Source organism: Astatotilapia calliptera, chromosome 1 (assembly GCF_900246225.1).
Source record: "Astatotilapia calliptera chromosome 1, fAstCal1.2, whole genome shotgun sequence".
Taxonomy (NCBI): Eukaryota; Metazoa; Chordata; class Actinopteri; order Cichliformes; family Cichlidae; genus Astatotilapia; species Astatotilapia calliptera.
Genome location: NC_039302.1, coordinates 19,333,012 through 19,358,636, shown reverse-complemented (window position 1 = coordinate 19,358,636; position 25,625 = coordinate 19,333,012). Strand labels below are relative to the sequence as shown.

The following is a 25,625-nucleotide window of genomic DNA, read 5'->3' as shown; positions in this document are numbered from 1 at the left end:
ATATCTGTCATCTCTGCCCTTTAACGAAAACAAGCGAAAACACGCACACTCGCCGACGTCATCCTGTCCGCATCACGCACGCTTATCTGTATGGAAAGTGACGCCAGAGCTCCCTGAGTGAAGTCTCGCGGAGTAAAAACACCGGCCATTTTTCTCCATTTATAGCACGACACTTTGTGCTGGGGGTAGTGTAACCGAGAGTGTTGCGATTTCACTTTGATAAGCCTACAAGTTTTGGCAAGTTTAATTTTGGTATTTAAGCATCCAAACTTCTAACAAACCGACCACAAACAATGTTTGTGTTGACCGCTGCAAAGTTTGTTCGCTGACATCCCTGTCCGGATAGATGCTTGTCTAAACTGTCGCACAAATGGAAATGGTGCCTAGCGAGGAGAACCAGTTCGTACCCAAAGAGGTGAGGTTATTATGGACCGTGTCCAGGTCGGAGAGTCAGCCTCTCTGGGCATTAGCTGTCACCTTTACAGACCATGCACATTAATGATGCAAAACTTTCTGCAGCACTTTTGAAGTTTGCGATCTTACCCCGTCTTTAATTGACTATCTCTGAGCTGCTAACAGTTAGCCAAATATGACTTGGACGGCCTATCATGACATGGCTAACTAACGCATCTGCTAACGTTAGTTAGCGGCTACTTTCGATGCATTTCAGACGGAGAACATTTTAGGTAGCAAAAGCGTTATCATAATTACCATTTAACTGTTTAGACTCGAGACATGGCTTTATGGTCACTAAAATACCCAACCTTTTCCATTGTTGCTAATGACATTATGTTGTCCCGTCAAACGAAGGCATTTGTCAACATCAGTTAGCTTACTAGCATAACATTAGCTTGTGGGATTTAGCTAGCAAGCGCTGTTAGCTTCTTAAATCTGATCAGTGGCAACAACTCCGGCTAATCTAGATGTTTTTGAAGTTCCCCAACCAATTGCAAATGGCAAGCAGTGCTGAAACCCCGTCGACCCCAAACAATAGTTTTACAGATATATATTTCAAACCCTTCTTGGAATCATTTACAGGTTGTTTTTAAGTAAAATTTCTACTTTGAATGTAAACGTCAGTGCTAGCAAGACAAATTGACAAGCTAACGCTAATGTTAGCGGAATTGACTAGCTACGCTACTGATAGATGTGTTTAACAACATTAGCGTTTATCTCAGAATAAATTGATCGTTCTTTGTTTATTTTTTAACATCGTCGATAACCTCTTTTATTGCTGAAGATAAGTTACTTAGAATTTTTATGTTTCTAGTTTGGAGCTCAGTTAAACATTAGCAGTGCCTTCTTATTCAAACAGGAATAAAATGAATAGTCTCTTTGATCAACGGCAGTGACGGTAGTCAGATTTGATTACTCATATGTTAGCTCACATGTTAACAGGATGGGTTAAGGTAAACATCATATACCGTACTGCTAACATAGCTGTCATATCCATTTAATGCGTTACACCATTATTTTTAAGGGTGTGTTTTTACTTTGTTTCTTTTATATTGGGCTCAGAGCAATTTGTCAGGCGTCCATTTAACATTAGGACCCTATTTGATAAGCGAGCCTACAGCCTATTTTCTCGCATAGTAATGATACACCTTTTGGAGTAAAGTCAAGTCTTTTGACAATAAGGTTGACTGTAGCTTTTCAGTAAGAAATAGTATTTCTTCAGTAAGAAATACTGTAACCATTATTATTAATAATGGTTAATAATGTAACCATTATTTCTTTGCCGTTATACCTCCTTGGTGCCTGAGCAATGTACGATGGAGCAGGGTTTCTGCTTATCCATGTACCCTGGGCTTTTGTACTGTGAAGGCGGTTTACTTCCTACTGATGTATAACGTCATGGTTACTTGTGCTGGGAACAGGTGAGATTCCAGATTAAAAACCAACAAGTATGAAATTACCAACCACTGGCTGATCAAATCTCAGGAAAATAGTGTCACCATTCCTGGAAGATCCTTGGATCTTTGTGAAAGGATAGGTTTTAGAATTTTTTTTAATGAGTCTTCTTTTTCCAACTATGTTTTAAACATTAATTTAATCAAACATTTGCTTTTCTAGACCATTATGTACTGTGATATTGATGAGGCTGTCAACTTGTACAGTTACTTGCTTTCTATCCTGATTTCAAATTGGCTAAAGTTTATTAGCCGATTTGCTAGCTCATCTCCAGTCTTGTTGGCCAAAGTGCTTAAAGTGCTCACACATTTAATACTAAACTGCCGTGCAGTGCTTTTCATCACTTACTGCTGCTTTGTCTGCAGCTGCTGTGTTCTTTTAGTCTGTATTATGCGTTTAATCTTCATAGTTTTCAAATATTATAGTTCTATCTTCCTTCATTAGTGAATCGATAACCAGCTTTGTGCATTTTGGATCTAAAGAGTATTTTGCATCTAAAACTTGCATCCTGACCATAAAAATATTAAGATATATTTGAGATGTATGTTGGCCTGTTGTGGTGAAGGTAATGTAAACTGCAGCTGGCATTGAGAATAGGTGGAAGTTGAGGTGGGATATCCTGGGATAAAGGAAGTCAGAGGGAACTCTATTTATATGTTGTTTCGAGTTAAATAAAACACGAGTGAGGAGAAAAGGCTAATTAACCACCTCTTTCATGTAATGACACTCACATGCAGCTCTACGTCAACTGTGGTAAATGTTAAGTGAATGGCTTGGGGTATTTAATAGTTCTGCTGTGTAGACTTATAACAAAAAGCACTGTCCCAATGATCCCTTTGCCGATACAATAAACAGTGGGTATAATACTTGCATTTAAATGATGAAGGTTGACAACCAAGCCCTTTTCTTGTCTTTTTTTTCCTTTTTTTTTTTTTTTTTTTTTTTGGTGCAGTTCTCAAATATGATTTATAAATTGGCAGTTGACATAGCTCTCCAATAACAGTTGAACCAAAAAAAATCACTGTAGTCTAACTTCATGGTTACTTGTTAAAGTTTACTAGAAATGTGGATTTAAATTCATTTCACTTTGTTTATTTCATTGAAGACTTTATATTTTATTTAAGTAACCTTCATTTGTAGTTACTGAATTAGTTCATAGGTACTGATTTCCTCATTTTTCAAATGTCTAATTTTTGTGTCTTTAAAATATTTCTGTAATATGCTGCCTGTGTTATGCTGTACCTGTAGCTTCATGTGATTATATCCATGGTAAAAATAACCTTTAATCTCATAATACACTTGTGTGTTGTCAGCTGCAGCAGCGTCTTTGTAGGCGCTGGCAGTCACATTTTGCTAAGATCACACATACAAAAAGGCTGCAAAAAGTGCAATTATTTGAATATATATTATTATTATTGTTGCATTTGTAGGTTTTTAGAAAACAGCTCAATTGTTTTCCAACCAAATGACATGTTTTACAACTTAATTTACTTGTTCTATGTGTTTTAAGTTGTTCTTCACCCTCAACTATCTCCACATATTATCAGGGTGTATTTTGGAGTTGCAGACAAAGTATTTTTGATGAAATGAAGAGGATTTCTCAGGTGTGTTTGATATAGGAGAGTGTGTACACAATCGAGCATGGTGGTAAATGGATGCATGAAGCAGTAGCCATGATGACTATTATACTAGAACAAAGCTCGACGCATGTTGTTAAACTAGAAACCAGCTTAAACAAGTACCACCTTTTTCAATAATCAAAGAGAAAGGGAATTAAATAATGATTAGCAGACAAATAATTTATTAGCATGGTGCACATTTACAGGAAAACTAAATAATTTCGTGTTGCATTTTAATCATAAATTGGTGTCACTTTTATCTACTGGTAAATGCTTTTTCTGAAATATAATTTAGTGCATTCGCTTTGTGTTGTTTTAATATCTAAACAATATCTGGTAATAGAAATGAAAACTTTGTCATTTTGGGCGGGGTGGTACTTGCCAGCTTTTACTGTTTAAAATGTAACAGTTACAGTCTGCACTCCCAGTTAACGTATCTGAAACTTTAAAGGGTTTATATGTTATTTTAACCTAGTTGTTTTATTTCATTTGATACTTAACAGGTAAGTAAGCTAAACTAAAAAACTTTGGCATTACTCTTCAGTGCCTAGACCTTTTCTTGCTTGGTGAGTGACCTTTTCTGCCAGATTTTGCTGCTCAAGTTCTTAAGAAAGGTTGGCTTTTAGTCTGCAGGTGATTTGTCCCTGACTGGGAACACTACATACCAGACCAGTCACAAAGCAAACTATGAGGAGTGTTTAGTTGAAATGACTCAATGCTTCTTGAAACTCCTGTTCCACCTGACTATTTTTGTTTTTGTTTTTTGCTTTAAAATTAAGCATGAGTGAGCGATTGCATGGCATGTTGTTGAAGCAGATTGTGGAGTATGTAGGAGAAATCTGACAAGTGGTTGTTCTGTCCACCGGAATCAACCAACTGCCCACCTTATCCAGTCATGTGTTGGGAGGTTTAGTGTAGAAAAAATCAGCCAGTCATGTGTCGTAAACACTTTTTGAAAAGAGGTTTCAGTAAAGCGGTTTCAGTATCGAGCCCTGATAAACCACAATTGCAAAAAAGAGAACAAGAGCTACTTTTGCAAGTCTGTTATACTTGAAGTCAAATTACTGCATGTCTACCACATCAGTTTTGTTGTTTTGTTATCTTGTTATAGTTTTTTTTTCAAAACTTTAATTTTGAAGAAGAAAGCAAGTAAGTAATTCTGTTGGAAGTATTTAATATAAAAACTGAGAAACTCAGAGCTTTTAACAGACTAATATTCCAACGGTGGTTAGTTTAATTGCTTTTAGTTTAGGTTTGAAACATGTTTTATACCGATTGTAATAATAACCTGTATAACTCAAAGCACCAGTGTTAAAGTGGCCTTTAAGATACAGAAAAAATCTATTTTTACATTTTAAATATCTTCTTCTTTTCCTAATATATGCCCGATAATTATATTATTAATTTGATATGATTTAGTGAATCCATTATACTTTGGTAGAAAGGTGAGTTGGACTCAATACACTACATGGTGATCCAGGTGTGGTGAAAATATGGGAATGGAAATCCTTTGAAAATCCACAGCAGGGTACTTTGTGTTTTTAAAAAAAAAAAAAAAAAAAAAAATTAATATTGTGCATGAAATTACAACCAACAAAACCAAAACCGAGCATTAACTGGCATGTTATTAATGACCTTTGTAGCACAGCTTTAACGTTTTTTGTTTTTTGTGTTGTTTTTTCTTTTTTAAATGTTTAGCTCTTCATTGGAAAACAAACAAGTCAGAAAATAATGTTTATATCTTTTTCTTTATTTATTTGCAGATCCAAAATGCAGCCGAGGAGCCCAGAGCGCTGTGTATAATTCAGGACATCACCAGCGCGAAGACGGTGAACGAACGGCTGACTCTCAACCTGCCTGCTTCCACCACCCTCTCCAAACTTTATGAAGATGTCGCTCACAAAGCAGGATACGTAAATGGCACTTTTGGACTTGCATGGGGAAATACACAAGACATGGTTAGTAATTCATCAGTTTAGCTTTGTTTTGCTATGGAGAGTAACGTGGGTTTAGCATCAGCAGACATTAGCAGATGTGTCTGGAAAAAGCAGAAATAAAAGTAAATGCAGGATTAAGGTGCTGTGTTCGGAACTAGTGTATAACATTGAATATTTACTCATTCATGTTTATAGTGTTTATCTTGGGTAAAACTGTGTAGCAGGCAAGCTACCATAGTTTGTGGTCTCTGGATATCTATGGTACCCTGGTGCATACGTCGCTACAGGAAGATGTTTAGCTCAAACTTGCAGTGGTAGTTGGGTTGATTGACATTCTCACCATAAATGAGCCTCCCTGGATGGAGTTCATTCGAAATCAGACCAGGAACCACCTCCTTCTGACGGTCACTTCTTCTCCATTGAGTGCGATTATTGTGCTCGCATCTGCACCAACTAACTACATCAAAAGGGAAAATGAACCAGAGATCAGTTTAAACAGACCAAACAAAATTAGTTTCACTCCTCTCATTAACTTTTACTGTTGCACCTGATTTTCAGTCAGTGACACACACAAAAAATCAGTTTGGGTAATTGTAAGTATCCCACAGTGCTTCTCTACTGTTTGGGTACAATGACAGAGTTAAAACAAAAGAGGTAAAATATGAGTCAATAAGAAATTATAGTAAGACTTATTAGTCTTACTTATCATTTGTCACTTGACTAAAAACAGCTTTAATGAAACAAGTAAAGAAAAAAAAAAAGGCAGTGGTGCAACATGCAGAAAACTGGCAGTTTGTTGGGTAAAAACACTTTTATATCATGGTTTATTGTGACAGTTTTCTTTTTCTTTTTTTTTTCTTTCAACCTCTGTTGCCCTCCAGTTGGCCAAAAAGAAAATATCGGCAGCAGCTTTAAAGTGACTTGAGTGTAGCTTGACTAATTCTGGTGAACGTTGATGTGATTCATAATAATGGCTCCCAATCTTTGTTTATAGTTTATTCTCACGCATGTTTCATTTGAGACACAATGTAGCTCTTTTACCTTCTTTATTGCTAGGACAGTACCACGACATCAGCTGATAATAGATTTTTGTACCCTGTCATTACATGTAAATTTACATTTTACAACTGCTACAAAATGCAAACAAGTAAAAATACTGTTGTTGGGTTGTATGGAAGCCCCAAACGCAATTTCATTGTTCTTGACAATGACAATAAATAAATAAAATACTAAATACTAAAACTGACTTTCCTAATATGTTTAATCAGTGATGAGTTTTGTACTGTTGGATCTGTGTGTACACATTATTCCCTTTTCTTAAATGAGCCCATGCTAATCCTGTTGCTGACCCAGGCCAAAGCCCAGGTGCTGCCTGTTGTTATCTCACTGAGTAGGTCAGTGGATTAAGCCACTGCTTGTTCCCACTGCAGCACTTTGCTTGCTCATCCTCAGCTTGGCCCGGAGAAACCTAGGTAGCGTTGTTCACATGTTGGCTGCAGAGGCTTTCCTTGTTAACAACAATACATGGAATTAGCTGAAAATGAATTCAGTAGGACTTTAACTCTTCCGGTGAGTTCATCCACTTTATAGTTTGTAAACAGCTAGCCTGCAGCCATCTGCTTTGACCGTTCAAACCAGATGGCTGCTAGCCCGTAGAGTGGTTCTACTGAAGTTTTCTTGGTGCTAAAAGGAAGGTTTTCTGCTCCACTGTTTACGCAAAGGGAGTAGTTTGTTTGGTCTTTATAATATTGTAAGGTCTTTTTATGTATAGTAGACTGAGTTGACTTAAGTTGACATTTTGCTTAAACTAAATATCGAATAAAAAAGATTGCATGTGTTTACTGCTGTCCAGGCATTGTTGACCTCTGTGAAACTTGTCTGTTCATATTGTGTTTATTTGCTTTCTCTAGGCACCGCTTGACCATAGCAGTGAGATGTCCCTCTCAGAGTCTGGGTTTGAACCTGGTGGTAAGAGGAATTTCCTCCAGCTTACAGATAAAGATGGAGAGCAGCCCCAGATTGCATCTGTGAGTGTTTAAGAATAAATTAAGATAATGATTCATAATTTCTTAAATAATCTTTAAAAAGAAATCTATAATTATTTCCCTACAGAATCTACTAACACGCTAAACACTCTAACTGGAAACGAATAGTTATGTCTGTAACTTCTGTTCCCTGAAGGAGAGGAACGAGGTACAACACATAAGTATGGGATATCACGCCCTCGCGTGTCCTGGCTGAAGAAACCTTTATTCACGCCTTTAAGGCAGATGACGTGTAATGACACACGCACGGCCCCGCCTGCACATATAGCCGCTGTCATCACAGTCATCCCTCAGTTCGATAGCTGCTCTTCACCGAGCCAAACTGCTCAGTGGGGCCACCTTGTGGCATGATCTTGGGAAAATAGGCAGCATTTGGACGCAATATGACCTTGTGGCCATCAGGAGAGAACTGTATGCAGGAGGGATGCACAGACAGCGCATGAAGGTCACCCACTCGCTTTGCCAAAGCGAGAAGTAATTCAGTCTTATATGAAAGAAATTTCATATCCACAGACTGAATGGGTTCAAACGGGGGGCTACAAAGGGCCTCCAGCACCAAAGACAAGTCCCAAGCAGGGACACTGGACTTAAGCACGGGCCTCAGCCGGCGAACTCCTTTCAGAAAACGTATGGCGAGGGGATGTGCACCTAGTGTCACCCCGTTAAAGCCAATATGACAAGCAGATATAGCGGCTAAATAAACCTTAATTGTCGAAAATGAAAGGCCCTTATCCAGCAGCTCCTGCAGGAATGTCAAAACATCCACAATAGAGCACTGAAATGGAAGCGTGTGGCAGTCCTGGTACCATTGCTCGAAGGCTCGCCATTTGTAAGCGTACAAGCCTCTAGTACATGAATCCCTAGCGCTCTGAATTGTCGCTATCACACTAGGTGGCAAACCCTTAGCAATCAAGTTTAACCTCTCAGCAGGTAAGCATGAAGGCGCCACAGGTCTGGGCGCGGATGAAACACTTTTCCTCCCGCCTGAGAGAGGAGATCCCTGCGGAGAGGAAGCTGCCAAAGACTCGCTGCTAGCAGGCTGATTATCTCTGCATACCACGACCTTGTGGGCCACCAAGGGGCCACTAGAATCAGAGAGAGGGAATGCCGACGCACTCTCTCTAGAACTGGAGATATCATTTCCACTGGGGGAAATGCATACAGGAGCACGTCTGGCCATTGGTGCGCAGCTTCAACAGGGGAAGAGAGCGTGTTCCTCCCTGCCTCTTTATGTAAGATACCACTGTTGAATTGTCCGTCCTGACTAAGACATGCTGGCCCTCCAGGACTGGACGGAAATGCTTTAGAGCTAAGAACACTGCTAACAGCTCTAAGTGGTTGATGTGCAGCTGGCGCTGGGCTGCGGACCAGATCCCTCTCACTGATGCACACTCGCACAGCGCTCCCCACCCTCTTAGGGAAGCATCTGTGGACACCTTGCGAAACAGCATGGGCTCCCTCAAGGACGGAGAGCTAGCATGCAAGACGGAGGTGACGCGATGCACACAAACGGTGAGAGAGAGTCCAGCGTTGAAACGCTCTCATTTTTAACAGTCCAAGTGGCACTACGGCGATCATAGATGCCATCATGCCCAACAAGCTTAATATCGTCTGGAAACGCAGTCTGTGTCCCAGCTGAAACTGAGCGAGGCAGCGATGAAACGCGGCCACTCTGTGCTCCGACAAATGTGCGCGGCTGGAAAGCGAGCATATTTCCAAACCAAGAAAAGTAATCTGCTGACTCTGGATTAGCAAGCTCTTTTAAAAGTTCACAGAGAACCCCAGTGTCTGAATGTGTGACAGAACCAGCGACAGCTATGTCTCCGCCTGCTCTCTGGAGCAAGCTACGAGAGCCCAGTCGTCTAGGTAGGCTAAGATGCGGATGCCTCTCGCTCCGGGGCGCTAGTGCTGCCTCGGCATATTTCGTAAAGGTGCAAGGAGCGAGCGACACCCCGAACGGCAGCACTAGGTATTCGTAGGCTACGCCCTTGAATGCAAACTTCAGAAACTGCCTGTGTTTCGGGTGTATAGCCACATGAAAATAAGCATCTGTTAGATCGATTGTTGCAAACCAATCTCCCGGGCCAACCGCATTCAAGAGCTGTCTGAGTGTTAGCATCTTGAACCTGTACGTTCGTAGATACGTGTTCAAGACTCGCAGGTCGAGGATGGGACGAAGCCCTCCCCCTTTTTTCGGAACAACAAAATAACGGCTGTACCAACCTTTGTCTGTCTCCGAAGCGGGGACCACTCGTATTGCTCTTTTCTGCAATAGCGCCTTTATTTCCTCTCTGAGTATCATGGTGGCTTGACCTGGAACTGCAACCGGTAACCCATGGCAACGGTTCGCAGCACCCACGGAGAGGGGGCGCAAGCGCACCACTGAGGGAAGTGAGCAGCCAGCTGGCTGACCTGCAGCACCGTCGGCGGGGCGTTGTCGCCCCCCAGTGTGTCTGCAGGGGACTGCATCACCTGCCTGACCTGGCTCATTCTGCCTGCAGGCTGAGCATTTGTGATTGTTTGAGAATAAACAACACTCTTTATTGATTGTAACATGGAAACATGTACATTCATACATTTTGTTGGAGGCACCTTTTCTGGGGCACAACAATGAAAAACAGCGGGAACACTCGATGTGGTCACCTGAACATTTAACACACCTGAACAGGGAGTTACCTGAGGCATTTTGTGTGCAGGGGTTTTGTGCTTGGGAGACAGTGTTAGGAAAGTGCAGCGCCTTCTGGGGCTGACAACCTGAACAGAACTTAAGCGGCACCTCTTGTGCGGCAACAGAGGGGTAAAAGCAGCGTCTCCCTGCTGCTGGACCCCTTCTCCACTCGAACAGAGTGGGGACGGGACAGATAAGCAGCCAGAGATGACTCCATAGGGGGTGGGTTAGCTAAGCCAGCCCCCTTGGCGCCGTCCAATTCCATGTACTGTCCATAGCCAGGCACAGTGACGTTGGTAGACAGAGGTTTGTCCCATGATGCTGTTAGCTTGCAGAGAAAGTCTGGGAACATGGGAAGGCAGTTTTTGGCCGTTGCGGGCTCCAGTGGGAGGAAAAAACCCGCGAACCGCGACGGCTTCTGAGCTGGCGGAGGAGAGGGCCAGTCCACCTGCAGCTTCTCAGCAGCACGGCAAAACAGGGAGAAAAGAGAGGTGTCATCGTGGCCGACCGGTGCGGCAGCGGCGACACATTGGGCCGACAATGCGCTCTCCTGCTCATCGTCCGACAAACCATGGATGTCCAGGCTGATGTCCAGCACGTCATCGTCTTCCTGGGGAGCGCTGGCGGGCTTCAACCCAGGCTGAAGCCCGTCATCGCTCCTGCATGGTTCCGGCTCGTCATCAGCTAACCCGTCAACGTATTCCATGTGGTCAGCCCAGCTAATTGCGGGGACATCGACCGGAAAATCCTCGTCTTCGGACTCGGAAAGGAGAGGGTCATGCCGTGCGACAGCTGAGCGTCCCAGCACTTTTTCCACAAACGTCACCTGTCTTTCCAGGGTTGAGCGCCGGAGCTGGCGGCAAAGTGCACAGGCTTCGGGCTCCGTTCACGCTAGGAGAGCGCTGACGATCCCAAGGTAGACAGGGCAGGCATTGTGCTGGTCGCTATCGTGCAAAGAGAAACCGCATCCCTGAGGACAGGGGCGCACAGAAGATTTCTGCTTTGCTCGCTAGGTTTGGAGTCCATTCCAAAACGCAAAGCGAAACACTGCACAGGATAAACTCGAAATTAGCGCTCCGCGGGCAGCCTACACACCAACTGCGCGGCGGAGGCTAACACCAACAGGGGCAGTTAAGCTAAGTTCAAGTCGGCAGACAACGGAGCTAACTAGCAGCAGCTAGCTAGCCCAACTCAGCAGAGGTGTTCTCAGCGAGGTGAAGAGCGTAAGAACTGAGGGATGACTGTGATGACAGCGGCTATATGTGCAGGCGGGGCCGCGCGCGTGTCATCACACGTCATCTGCCTTCAAGGCGTGAATAAAGGTTTCTTCAGCCAGGACACGCGAGGGCGCGATATCCCATACTTACCGAGTGAATCGACTGAAAGGGAACGAAAGATGTTATTACAAGGCATGTTTGTGTTTGTAGGATGAGTCAGGAACAGCAGATAGCAGTGGACTAGATGACAGTTCCCAGGAACGATTTATTGGACCCCTACTGAGAGATGGGACTCCTGGCTGCAGTGGTGACTACAGCAGTCCATCTTACTCTTACTCGTCCATCCTTAGCAAGTCTGAGACGGGTGAGGTTTGGTTACATGTTGAATATGTGACACCTTTCCTTTTATACATCTCCAACCGATCACTTACTACTTGTCTCTTGCTGCCTTTACAGGTTATGTGGGCTTGGTCAACCAAGCGATGACTTGCTATTTGAACAGTCTGCTGCAAACATTGTTCATGACCCCAGAGTTTAGGAATGCACTCTACAAGTAAGAAATCATGGTTATGGATCACTTTGTGAAAATTCTCTTGTCACATATAATAGATTTAGATTTCTCAAATATCTGCTGTTCGACTTCAGTTGGGAGTTTGAGGAGCAAGAGGAGGATCCTGTCACCAGTATTCCCTACCAGCTGCAAAGACTGTTTGTTCTGTTGCAAACTAGTAAGAAACGGGCAATTGAGACTACTGATGTGACGCGAAGCTTTGGCTGGGACAGCAGTGAGGGTGAGCTTATGTACTTGCCTGTGAGTAGGCTCACATGGCTGGTTTGCATGTTCATGGAGGACAAGACCATGTGCCTCTGTCTGTACACTTAATTATACTTTTTCTTTCTTTGTGCTTTTGCTTTTAGCTTGGCAACAACATGACGTCCAGGAGCTGTGCAGGGTCATGTTCGATGCCCTGGAGCAGAAGTGGAAGCAAACAGAGCAGGTAGGAGAAAACAAGTAGTTTTCTCAGACTATTAACAACAACAACAAAAAAAAAATCTGCATCCAGGCTCAGGCTCCCCCCAGAATGGGAACAAAAGGCCTACTGTGGAAAAAGTGAAATGTGCCAGTAAGCCCTGGGGTTAGCTTTTTCTTATCTCGGGAATAGGCTATAAACGGCAAACACTTAGACCAGTGTACGAATGCGCAGCCATGTGGTCTGTAAACGCAAGCATAAGTACATGTGAATGCTATTTAAAAAAATTAAATTAAAAAAAAATCTCATACCACAAGGGATTTTTACTTGTAGTTTTCAGCCATAGAAAGTAAACTGATGACAGGATATATAAACTATACATTTTTTCTTTCAAGCTCCAGTTTTCTTCTTCTACTAATCTTTAGTTTATATATTCATAAATATCTGGAAACAGTTAAGTTTTCCCCCAGTCTACATGTGCCATGTGAACCATAAGTGATGATTGCATTAAATTCCATTTTGGCATCCTAACATGGTTATTATACTTAACTAAAACTAAACTAAAAACTAGGAATTGGCTTGTAAACACATTTTAATTAAAAGAAAGTACCTGCAAAATTAACGAAAATGTATTTAAAAGATACACAAAATGGTTAAGTCTCAGTTTGGACAGCTGGAAAAAAGTAGAATGCCCAAGGTGGGTGGTTGGAGGGAAATTGCTGCCCCCAGTGGAGAAGTGCCTTGGGATCTCATTCATGAATGAGGGGAGACGGATTGGTGTGGTGATGATTTGGAGGCTGTACCGATATGTTGTGGAGAAGAGAGCTGAGAATGACAGAGAAGCTGTCAATTTACTGGTAGATCTGCGATCTTACTCTCACCTGTAGAGTGAGGAACTCGAAATAGAAATGCTTCTCCTTCATCAAAAGGAGCTAATTGAGGTGGTTTGGGCATCAGACTGGGAATACCTCCTGGGTACCTCCTAGGTGAGGTGTTTAGGGTAATTCCTACCAGGAGGCCACGCTGGAGAGATTGCATCTCTTTGCTGGCTTGGGGATGCTTTTTTTTTCTCCCTGGATGAGTTGAAAGAGATGCCTGAAAAGACGGAAGTCGGGCCACCTTTGCTTACAGTGTCGAATCCAAGAAGATGATAAATGGAGGATGGATGGATGGATTAGTTTGAATAAATTTGTTAACACAGCAAAATGAGGCTATGGTGCAGTTTATAGAGACTGGGATGTCCATGTGACTCTTTATCAGAATGTGCAATTTAAGAAGTATAGAACAGGAAAAGACTGAAACTAATAAAAAAAACTAACATTTAATGTTTTGGGGCAATAAATAAAATAATTAAACAAATGAAAATGAACAAATTCTCTCAGGAAACCAAACTAATGAAAAAATGCAAAACTATCTTGGTCCATATTTATTAATCTCAGTAGAAAAGACTTATATTAAATATACAACACAAGTGTTTTTACCGTTTCTAAATGGTTTGATTGATTCTTGATTCAATAATGGGACAAAACCATCATGACCAGAATTAATACCTAATGACTTTTATAAATAATGACATACATTTTTTTTGTTCCAGAGCAAAGTTTTTAATCAAATAAAAATCATTCCTGCAGCTCTTGGGTTCATTCTTTCTTTACTTTAGGTTTCTGTTACTCTCTGTTTTGAGTATTTTTTTTCTTTCTCTGACTGATAAGTTGAGGGCTTGTTGTGCAGTGTTAACAGTTACGCTGGTTCGTCCAGTGTCTGCCATTTCAGCTGTCTGGAGAAAGCTACAGATGGCAACTGACTAAAAAGAAATACTCTCCTTGGCCTGTTGTTGTCTGTTGTGTTTTATTATCCTGAGAAACTTTCATATGCAGTTGCCGACGGAGTTGTATGGTAAAGGAAGGTTTATGGGAAACAAATCTAAACACAAGTAGAATTATTCTGTATCCCACTACATTTTGCTGTCAGCACTTGCTTCTCCAGAAGTAGAGAGAAATTGTCTCACAGCTAATGTTGCGAATTGGTAGCAGACCATTTTGTATCCTGAGTTGATTTTTCTTTAAAGTAAAATGTGGCAGAGAAACCTGACTGTTCTCTCCCTATCTTCAGGCTGACCTGATCAACCAGTTGTACCAGGGAAAGCTGAAGGATTATGTCCGTTGTCTGGAGTGTGGCTATGAGAGCTGGAGGATTGATACTTACCTGGACATCCCTCTTGTGATCAGACCCTTTGGAGCCAGCCAAGCCTATGGCAGTGTGGTGTGTTTCTCACCCTTTGTTCTTCTAAGCATATACTTTATCACAGCAGCACTTAACATTTATTAACTCTTTGCAATTCAGTGTTGCTTAAAGGTTACTTTAAATTCAGTACTTGGTACAGTTTCAAACTATTTGATATTAAATTGTTATTCTAAATTGATTTGATTTACATGATATGATTTATTTTATTTTATTTATTTATTTATTTATTTTTTGATGCCACAGGAGGAAGCATTACAGGCATTCATACAACCAGAAACACTCGATGGGCCCAACCAGTATTTCTGTGAACGCTGTAAAAAGAAATGTGATGCCCGTAAGGTAAGTATACTAAAAATGTAACATGGAAGTCATGATTAGAGAGTACAGTGTTTTGCTAATGTCTCTTCTCATTTTCTGACATCGCACGCAGGGGCTGAGATTTCTGCACTTTCCTTACCTGCTGACATTACAGTTGAAAAGGTTTGATTTCGACTACACCACTATGCATCGCATCAAACTTAATGACCGCATGACCTTCCCAGAGGAACTTGACATGAGTCCATTTATTGATGTGGAAGATGAGGTGAGAGCACCATTGAATTTACCTGCCTCTGTCATTGTCATTACTGATTTGGATTCATCCTATGGGATGCCTTTTAATCAATTTTGGAATTCATTTTCTCCTTTATGACTGCTAAAGGAGGAAGCAAAGCAGAACCAGTGACGCTCCCTCTGCATCACCTTAGGATTATGGGTTTTGTGTTATCATGTGGTGCCTTCATTGTAGGGCTGTATGTTTTTCCCAAACAGTGCAACCTTAGTTTCATCAGTCCACAAAAACATTTTTCCAAGTGTTGAGGGTCAAGGTGCCCTGTGTGTAATCTTGTGCTGTGTCCTGCCATGACAGGCTTCAGTCAGCCATAAACCATGGTTTGTGTATGTTGACCAACTGAGATGTTAACCAGCTTGCTGGTTTCTTAATGTCCTACATTTCTACGCTGGATTAGTTCTTTTCTAATTGATCTTTTGAATTCACCTTTAACTCTGGTGTTGTTTTTCAAATTGCCTACTCTGTAGAAGTCCCCTCAGACCGAGAGCTGCACTGACAGCGGAGCAGAGAATGAAGGCAGTTGCCACAGCGACCAGATGAGCAACGATTTTTCCACCGATGATTGTGTGGATGAGGGCATCTGCTTGGACAGCACCAGCAGCACAGAGAGGGTGTTGAAGCCAAAGGTGATCATCCTCACTTAGATGGATTTGGTGTGCTTGGTTTGTACGTGAGAATGTATCTGACAACAGATTAAAAGGAAGTACCTGATTTGCCAACGGTGTAGTGATAAGAGGGATTGTTATTCTGCAAGTGTCAGCTAAAAATGTTATACTTCTCTGTTCTTGTTAAATATATAAATTCGTCTTTTATTTACAGTGTTCTAAAGATGTGTGATTATTCTCTATTTTTGCTTTAAAGTGGCAAAATATGGGAACGTGTGTATCTCTAAAAATATAGTATGTCGACAGTGAAATCTGCAACACAATTATTTGTTTTAACTGAACAGTGTTCCCCTATTTCTTCTCAGAGTTTGCTGACCTTTGAGCTGTTTTCTGTTATGGTCCATTCTGGGAGCGCTGCGGGCGGGCACTATTATGCCTGTATCAAGTCCTTCAGTGATGGCCAGTGGTACAGTTTCAACGATCAGCACGTTAGCAAGGTCAGTCTCTGCTCTTGAGTGACACGTTTTGGCTTCCTACTGAAAGTAAATGTCAGGCAGTGCTTGCCATTTCTATATACTAGACCAAAAAAAAAACTGCCAACTGCAACTGCCATTTAAAATGCTGCTTATTGTCATTGTGGTAACCTCTGTTGAATAGTTTTTTTTTGTTTCATTGTGTTCATTTTTGTCAAACAGATCACCCAGGATGATATCAGGAAAACATATGGGGGATCCTCAGGGAGCAGAGGCTATTTCTCCGGTGCCTTTGCAAGGTCAGTTGTGTTCCACAGCAGTCACAGGCCTTGAGACCAGTTGGCAACCCCCAGTTGGCCCCAGGGAAAAAATGTCTATTTCTTGGCTAGGTGGTGAGTGATTGCTGGAGGCTCGTGCTGTACCAAAAACCTCCATGTCATTGCTTTGGTCGATCATATTGTGCAGAAAGCAATCTTGAGATGATTTTCAAGCAGCACCGTGTATCTCCATGCGATTTGTTTCACCTTGTGGCTGGCAGCAGCCACTTTCCGACTGGTCAGGGAATGCACGTTTTTTCCAGGAGTCGCTGACTTTGTGATAGAGGACTCCCTCACATCAAATGCTTCCAATACACTGACTTTGGAAAACGAATGGTGTTTATCTTGTTATTCACATCTGTTTCTAAATGTGAAACCTTTTATTTTCCCCCCGTTTGTGTTTGTAATTTTGTTTTTATTGAAGTAATAGTTTTCTCCTTCCTCTTACCTTCCCAACAGCTCTACAAACGCATATATGCTGATTTATAGACTGAAAGATCCTTCAAGGAATGCAAGTAAGAAATTCATTCAATTAAGTCTTGCTAAGGAAAATGTAAAAATTAGAGCAAGAATGACAGTTTTTCCACATTTCTGAATTAAAAACTCCCAAACTGTAAAAGTCACAGGTTTTCATCTTTTCGTCGTAACCTAGTGAATGTGTTTGGCCTTTTGTTAACTTGTTTTTTTGTAAGGAAAGTGTTTAAATAAAACAATTTCACTTGTCTTCTGATACCTACTACACGTAAGAAGATCCTTTACACAAGTTTCCACTGTGCCCTATCTGCCATCCATCTGAACTAAACTTGTCCAGGCTTTTGCCTGTATTTGCAACTTATTTTTAAACTTTGTGTTGCACCAGTTGCAAAGGAACCAGCTTGCCCTCTTGCCTTTGTCTTGTGGTCATAATTTTCCCATTTTTCATACTCTGATACATACCCTGAGCTCTGTAGTTTTCCTCATGCCACTGGATTTAATGTGTAATCTCTGAATTGTCTGCAGAGTTTTTAGCCGTGGAGGACTTCCCAGACCACATAAAGCGTTTGGTTCAAAAGGAGAAAGAGTCTGAAGAGCAAGAAAAGAGACAGAGGGAGATTGAACGCAACACTTGCAAGGTGCTGGGCTGTTTGCCTAATTTATAAGGATAATTTAATACCCTGTCTCTCTCTTTTTTTCTTTTTTTTTTTTGGTAGTCTTATGCTCTTTACTTTTTAGATCAAGCTCTTCTGCATGCATCCTGTGAAGATGATGATGGAGAGCAAGTTGGAAGTGCACAAAGACAAAACTCTCAGAGAAGCAACAGAAATGGCCTACAAGGTTTGTTAGATTTGTTTCAGTTACTTTTGGAGGAATCTTGAAAGACATTTGGTGCATTCAATTTTCTTTCTTCCATTAACTTTGCAACACAGCATTACTGTGATTATAGCAAAAGAAAAGAAACTCACTTTAGAGTTTGGATTTCAAAACTTGCTGCTAATTTCTTTAATGGGTGTTCTGTATGTCAGATGATGGAGCTTGAGGGAGTTGTCCCTCTGGACTGCTGTCGCTTGGTAAAATATGATGAGTTCCATGAGTACCTGGAGCGCTCTTATGAAGGAGAGGAGGACACACCAATGGGCCTCCTCCTTGGAGGAGTCAAGTCTTCATACATGTTTGACTTGCTTCTAGAAACCCGCAGGCCAGATCAAGTGTTCCAGCCTTACAAACCTGGAGGTCGGTAATCTTCTACTGTTGACTGCTTGTTGTACATAGTGCTGTTTTCAGGATGATAAAAGCTGAGTTGCCAGAGTCTGAACAGACAAACTGTGATGATCAGAAACAAATACACACCGGTGACAGGTGTACGTGTGTGTATCAAGCAACTTAGTTGCTGTTTATCTGCGTGGGTGTGTTTATGATTCTTCTTTTGTTCACAGAGGTGATGGTGAAGGTTCATGTTGTTAATCTGAAGAGCGAGACCATCGCGTCTCCCGTCAGCGTTCGGGCGTACTTGAACCAGACGATCACTGAATTCAAACAGCTTATTGCACAGGTTTCTTACTCTTAGCCTCTTCACAGTGTTTTGTTTTAACCATTTACCCAGGAAACTGTCAAATATAGTGGTGTCTGTTATATTAATGTAAGCCTGTTTTTGTGTGCATTTCTTTCCAGGCTACAGGGCTTTCTGCAGAGACCATGCGTGTGGTTCTGGAGCGCTGCTATAATGACCTCCGGCTTCTCTATGTCCCAAACAAGACACTGAAGGCTGAGGGATTCTTCAGGAGCAACAAGGTCTCTTGTTTTCTTCTAACTTTGACAGTTGTTCTGTCTTGTGCGTTATTGTGTTTCAGTCTTGTTTTAAATTTCACAAAGTCTTATTATATATGTTATTATTACATGAAATTTGCTAATTTGTTTGTTGGCCATTGTTTTTCACCAGGTTTTCGTTGAGAGCTCTGAGTTGACCGATCATCAGGTTCCTTTCACTGACTCGCTCTTGTGGAAACTGTTGGATCGGCACGGGAATACGATCCGCCTGTTAGTCTTACTACCAGAGCAGTCTCCTGGTACCTTGGCAAACAGAACTCTTTTCCAAAAAGTAGGAAGTGACTCTGATGTGCTCTCTGAGGGGGCAAAGGGTAACAGGAAATCTGTAGAGGCTATCCTGGAGGAGAGCACAGAAAAGTTAAAGAATCTGTCTCTGCAGCAGCAGCAGGGCTCCAGCACCAGTGACAGCCAGAAAAGCTCTGACGCCAGCGACTTTGAACATATCGAATCCCCAACCCAAGAGGCGGACTCAAACTCTTCTCTCTGCGTGGCTGCAGACAACAGAGAGTTAGAGAATCGGATCAGGGCCACGTCTGCGGGTAGCGGCGGCGCCTCCTCTGACCCTGAGAACCACTTTGCCTGTGAGGAGCGGTCGGACTCAGAAGTGAACAATGACCGCAGCACCAGCTCGGTGGACAGTGACATCCTGAGCTCCAGTCACAGCAGTGACACGCTGTGTAACGCAGACAGCGGCCCAATCCAGCTGGCCAATGGCCTGGACTCGCACAGCATCACGAGTAGCCGGCGCTCCAAAGCCCACGAGGGCAAAAAAGAGACCTGGGACACTGCAGAGGAAGACTCTGGAACTGACAGCGAATATGACGACAATGGAAAGAGCAAGGCAGAGGCCCAGTACCTGTACTTCAGAGCAGAGCCTTGTTCTCAGGATGATGCCTCGTGGAATTCACAAAAATGTACAAACTTTTATTATGCATTTAAAAGCAGTTGTCATCCATAGCTAGTATATTTATGTTTTAATTACATTTAAAATCAGGTACGGGCAATTACTTCCATTCAAGGGGGAGGATTGCAAACATTCTTTACCTGTTTTGCATCCTTGACGTATATCTTTTTTTTTTTTTTTTTTTTTTTAAAAGGAAAGAAAAGGTACATTGATGTTTCTTGTGATCTACATCAGGTTTGGTGGTTCATGTGGACAAGAGAATAACATTAGCAGCATTTAAGCTGAACTTGGAGCCCTACGTCGGCGTCACCTCGACCCAGTTCAAGGTGTTTAGGGTGTATGCCAACAACCAGGAGTTTGAGAGTGTACGGCTCAACGAGACACTCTCATCGTTCTCTGACGATAATAAGGTCAGTTTAAACGTATTACTTTGATTAAAGTCGTTTGCTTGAGAGTAAGGAAATATCTCAACAAAGACTGTGCCACTATCCATAGATAACCATTCGACTAGGCAGAGCCCTTAAAAAGGGTGAATACAGAGTGAAAGTGTATCAACTACTAGTCAATGAACCAGAGGTAAGAACTGACAGACTTTTCTTACTCATACACTGTTGTACAGCTGCACAGCATTATGTTATAAAATATATTAATTGTGGTGTTTTCTCAGCCCTGCAAGTTCCTAGTGGACACGGTGTTTGCCAAGGCTATGACTGTCAGACAGTCTAAAGAGGAGCTGCTTCCTCAGTTAAAAGAGCAGTGTAAACTTGACCTCAGCATTGACAGGTAAGATTCTTTGCTTTGCATAGTTCAGAGGACTGTTGATACAGTTTCCCTTCAGGTAAAATGAACATGTGTACAAAACAGCATGTATCTATTTATCTCTGTGTGGTCAGGGTTCGCCTCAGGAAAAAGACGTGGAAGAATCCGGGCACAGTGTTTTTGGATTACCACGTTTATGAGGAAGACATCAGCATTTCGTCCAACTGGGAGGTTTTCCTTGAAGTCCTTGATGGTAACTTGTGTTTTTCACTTTCTTTTAAACATTGCTTCACTATGCGGTTTTTCTTTGGGTACCTCAACTACCTTATTTTAGTTTTGTTCTGTTCTAATAATATAAACTTTTTCTTTAAAGGTATAGTAAATAATTTCCTTTAAGGTACAGAAAACAAACATTAAATCATCTGTTTCCAGGGGCTCAAAAAACAGATTGTTGAATTGTTAACATGCTGTGAAACGCCACATGGAGACAGATTAATAAATGACGTGTATTTGGTTCTAGAGTGAAGGAAAATTTGTTTTCACTGAAGTTTCATTTAAAGTGCAGTTGATTGATCCACAGCCTCTAATGTTTCTCAGAACCAGAGAAGATGAAATCAATGTCACAGTTGGCCGTTCTGACTCGGAGATGGAGCCCGTCTACAATGAAGCTGGGGCCTTTTCAGGAAGTGATTCTGGAGAGCAGCAGTGTGGAGGAACTCAAGGAGAAGGTTTGTCTGCTGCATGACAAATGTGTTTTACTCATAGCTTGTGTTCAGTGTTTAGCTGAGGGAAACTGTTGTATTCCTGTGTCTAATGTTTTTATTCTGTTGGCAGCTTAGTGAAATCAGTGGTATTCCATTGGAAAACCTGGAGTTTGCAAAGGTAGGTGGATGTAATTACCTGAAACCTGGGACCCGATTTTTCTAATATGTTTGTATTGATGACACTGCTATCTGGTCTCTGCAGGGTAGGGGGACATTTCCTTGTGATATTTCTGTGTTGGAAATCCATCAGGATTTAGACTGGAACCCCAAGGTGTCAACCCTTAATGTGTGGCCTCTTTACATCTGTGATGATGGGGCGGTGGTCTTCTACAGGTAAAAAAAACCAAACTGGGACAAGTCCACATTCAAGTACAGCGTTTGTGTCTTTGGTATTTTTGTGAAATCATTTCATGAACAGAGAGGACTGTAGTAGAAGTCATAAGTCATGCATTCGCTCGGACTATTAAAAACTCAATATGTTTATGTGAGTTGAATTTTTGGCATCTAATATGAATTAGAGACAACTTTAATATTTGAACACCTAATCTCAATATCTAATATAAAGTACAAATGTACGCAAACTATACACATGGCTTTACAGGTTGGCTTTGACTCAGTAATGAATAAAACATGATATTGTTGCATTAGAAGCATTGTTGTTTTTTAGGTTTTTCCCCTAGCTTTTGACTTCTCATATTTATACATTTAATACCACAAATGAATCAGTAAATGTTTTCAGTCAAGAGGGTCTCAGTTTAGGATTGAAACTTAAATACAATCCCTGGCCACTTCATTAGTTACACCTATTCACGTGCTCGTTTACGCAAATATCTAATCAGCCAATTACATGTAAGCAACTCTGTCATTTTGGCTATGGTAGACACAGTGAAGATAATGGTCTGGTGAAGGTCAAACAGAGAATGGAGAACAGTGATTTAAGCGTGATTTCAATATGATGTGATTGTTGGAGCCAAACAGACTTGTCTGAAACTGATCTGGGATTTATTTGTTTTACAACCATCTCTTTAAGTTTACAAAGGGATGGCCTGAGAAAATTTAAAATATCCAGTTTCTCAAGTTCAAAAATAGCTTGTTGATGCTAAAACTTGTAGGAAGGCAACAATAACTCAAATGACTACATGTTGCAACCAACACCAAGGTAATCATGAGAGCGTGTGAGAAAAATGCAGCATGTCAAATGACACTAGAAGGCTACATGCTCACCAAAACTGAACTTTTGGTGGTGATGCGATGATGTGGGGATATTTTCTTAGCGCATATCATGGCTGACAAATTTGCAGCAGCTTTTTAATGCTGTCATATCAGTATTGACCAAAATCTGAGGAATCTTTCAGCACTTTGTAGAATCTACTGCATGAAGAATTAAGGCAGTTAGGAAGGCAAAGTGGGGTGGAAAGTGTACCTAATAAAGTGGCTAGTGAATGTATATTAAGTAATTAATCTTTTTTTTTTTATGTAATTTTCTGCCTATAATGTGGACATAGGTACAGGTAGTTGTATCTGTCTTTGCTGTGATGGTAAAAAAAATTTTTTTTAATCACAAATCAATGCAGCTAATAAATGAGACCGCATGAGGTCAGTGCTGACAGGTCTGATTTCCATCACTGACTCTTTAATGACTGAAAAGGCAGTGGTACAAGTGCAGATTTGAGCTTTCTTACTATGTTCTGAACCAATTATGTTGTAATCCAGGCTTTAATTGTAAAACTGTATCTAGTAGTAGAGATATTTTAAAGAAAGCAGCTACTAAGCTTAAAAAAAAAGACTTCAAGTTTCAGTTCAGTTTACATGTTTTCTTTTTTTTTTTTTTTTCATTCATTCATTATTCCCTTAAAATTTTAAAACATGGCGACATCCATGGAGTTCTTCTAATGATCTTATTATATTAGGAGTATTTGTGACCTCCATCAATGTTTTTGTGCTCTTTTGTCTGCGCAGGGACAGCACAGAAGAACCTCTGGAGTTGTCAGAGGATGAGCGCAACGAGCTAATGAAGAAGGAAAGCAGCCGTCTGCTTAAAACCGGACACCGTGTCAGTTACTCGCCACGCAAAGAGAAGGCCCTCAAGATCTACCTGGACGGCGGCCCTGCAAAGGACCCAGGGCAGGACTGAGGCGTGGAGAAACACTCGTGGGTTATTTGTTTTGCCTGGGTGCTGCAGCAGAGCATCCAGGCTGCGGGACTCTGAATGTCGGGCCCGACAGTGACTTGAAATCGAGCAGCGCTGTGAGGATTATGTGCTCTCACCCTCCACCCTGAGCTCCAGGCTCAGAAACCCTATTGTGCACTATAGTGTATTGTACTGTAAAGATTAAAGGGAAGTACAAAAGCTATTTGGATGCTGTATAGACAAATCAATTAAAAGTGAAAGCTTCAGGGATGGATGCGGAGAGTCTAGGACTGTGAAACCGGTCTGGGAGGCATCCATCCTGACTATTCAAGGCTCCAGTCTACTTTTACATCAGGCTCTTTCACTGTCCTCCCCGTCACTGTGTGTTCATCTCCGTGTTTTGGACAATAGTGTTGATTATGATTCATCCGTGGCCGTCTTGTAAATCCATGTGCTCACACTTTCTGAGCACCACTTTGTTGGAGAAATCAATCTGAATCATCTTACGTTGAACATCTTCCTTTAAATTAAAAACAAAACAAAAAAAAACGACTTATCCAGCCTTCCTCAGTCTCACCTCTTCTGCCGAGACAAACCTCACTCACTCAGACTGCCTGACAAATTGAGAAACCATTCATTCTCAAGAATTGATGAATTGAAAAAGCAACAATTAATAAATTGTAAACTAAAGTTGTTTCTCCTCTAATGCTCCTATAATGCCAGAGTAACGTGTTGATATGGGTTGTCTTTACTGCTGCTCTATGTGCTTTATAGGAGCTCTGCCTCTGTCACATCACTTCCACTAGATGTAGTGATACATAGGCTATCAGTCCTTTTTAAAACTTAATATAATAAAACAAAACCAAGTAGACGATGTTAAGAATCTCCTTGTTTTGTTGTTTGTTTGTAAATTATTATTTTGCTTCAGACTTAATCATTTAGAGAGGTCTTGTGAAGCACCAGGCACTCATCTGTTGTCTGCATTAACCTTTAATTTAGAAATTTGATATCTTTATCTGTTTCTTGCACCATGTGAAACTTGCAGTACATGTCTCGTGTCATCCACGTGTGTGTGTGTGGTGTGAGAGGAGAGAGCTCTCTCTGGGTGTTGGGCAAGAGTCAGAGGTTGGATTTTTGGCGCTTCTACCTGCTGCTGCTTGATAGACTGACACCAGCGGGTGTAGAAAGCCTGCTGGACTCAGTCTGCCTGTGCAACTGCTCTGAGGACTAAAGCTCAGCATCACGGCCTCCTTTCCGGGCCTCTGATGCTGCCACCAGCTATTCACTGTAGAAATGCCAATATCAGAAGAGAACCTTTTTTTTGTTGTTGTTGTTTATTTCTTTGAGATTTCAGATCCTGTGTGGAAATAGTTTAAGATGATTTTAGAAATGAATTAAAGTGCTTTTTTCAGAACTGCAGTTTTCTCTTACTGCTAACCAATTCATAAAAACACGTTAGGATGTTATACTAGCTGTACTTCCAGCTTGACACATTTTTTTTTTCTTTATAAAAATTTACACTGGATGCCCTTCCTGCTGCACTGTGACCCCTTGAGGCTGGGTTTGTCACTTACTCTCAAACCCTGTAAGGTGAATTTGTCAACCTCTACACTGCAGAAAATCCACCCATTTTCTTCATCTTATCAAATTCATGGTCATGGTGGAGACTACCCCAGCTGTTATAGTGCGAGACGTGTGATACTTGGAGTGACAGGCCACCATTCACGCTCAGTCACCTACGGCTAATTATGTAAGGAAGCTGGAGAACATGCAACTCTTGGATTTTAACCCAGGGCCTATGCTTATGCTATGCTAACCACAGCACCACCGTGCCACACAACCGAGATGGTGCAGCTCGTCCACACGGACTTAAACATTTTTGTGGGAGGAAAAGGTGTTAGAGTACCCTGAGTGGTGATTTGGAAGAGTTTACCAAAACACAAACCCGTACTGGGATATCACACTTCTTTTATATTATGGAATATATAATGTATAAAACGTTGCTCGGTCTTACTGAGTACTTTCAAATGGAGTCTGCATTCTGGTCAATCTTTAATGATCATCCTGATATCTGATCAGGGTAGTTCCAGCCTTCAAATAGAGAAAAGAGGAGAAAAAAAGAAAGTTGCTTTCCCTCCTGAGCTCA

At 41.5% G+C, this 25,625-nt stretch overlaps 1 protein-coding gene across 4 annotated transcripts; it reads left to right on the top strand.

Moving 5' to 3' along the window:
• The first annotated feature begins 95 nt into the window (after positions 1 to 95).
• usp47 (ubiquitin specific peptidase 47) lies at positions 96 to 24,893 on the top strand. 4 transcript variants are annotated; one of them, XM_026167981.1, is made up of 29 exons: positions 96 to 415; positions 3,459 to 3,515; positions 5,294 to 5,488; positions 7,378 to 7,494; positions 11,608 to 11,761; positions 11,854 to 11,950; positions 12,043 to 12,188; positions 12,316 to 12,395; positions 14,481 to 14,630; positions 14,856 to 14,951; positions 15,043 to 15,195; positions 15,690 to 15,848; positions 16,193 to 16,324; positions 16,523 to 16,599; positions 17,077 to 17,132; positions 17,617 to 17,729; positions 17,830 to 17,931; positions 18,120 to 18,327; positions 18,531 to 18,646; positions 18,766 to 18,885; positions 19,034 to 19,835; positions 20,060 to 20,235; positions 20,321 to 20,401; positions 20,493 to 20,608; positions 20,719 to 20,837; positions 21,182 to 21,312; positions 21,419 to 21,466; positions 21,551 to 21,681; positions 23,308 to 24,893. In XM_026167981.1, exons 1-29 carry the CDS (start codon positions 371 to 373, stop codon positions 23,480 to 23,482), a joined length of 4,152 nt encoding a protein of 1,383 aa, XP_026023766.1. In that variant the 5' UTR covers positions 96 to 370; the 3' UTR covers positions 23,483 to 24,893. The 4 variants fall into 4 exon arrangements, with proteins under 4 accessions (XP_026023766.1, XP_026023775.1, XP_026023783.1 ...); XM_026167990.1 differs by lacking the exon at positions 3,459 to 3,515 and having other exon boundaries at positions 97 to 415; XM_026167998.1 differs by lacking the exons at positions 96 to 415; positions 3,459 to 3,515 and adding an exon at positions 1,350 to 1,409.
• The last annotated feature ends 732 nt before the right edge of the window (positions 24,894 to 25,625 follow it).

Coding starts and splice junctions, on each gene's coding strand:
- usp47 (XM_026167981.1), top strand. CDS start 371: ATGGAAATGGTGCCTAGCGAGGAGAACCAGTTCGTACCCAAAGAG. Junction 11,762..11,853: donor CCTTAGCAAGTCTGAGACGG/GTGAGGTTTGGT, acceptor CTGCCTTTACAG/GTTATGTGGGCTTGGTCAAC. Junction 19,836..20,059: donor CTCGTGGAATTCACAAAAAT/GTACAAACTTTT, acceptor GATCTACATCAG/GTTTGGTGGTTCATGTGGAC.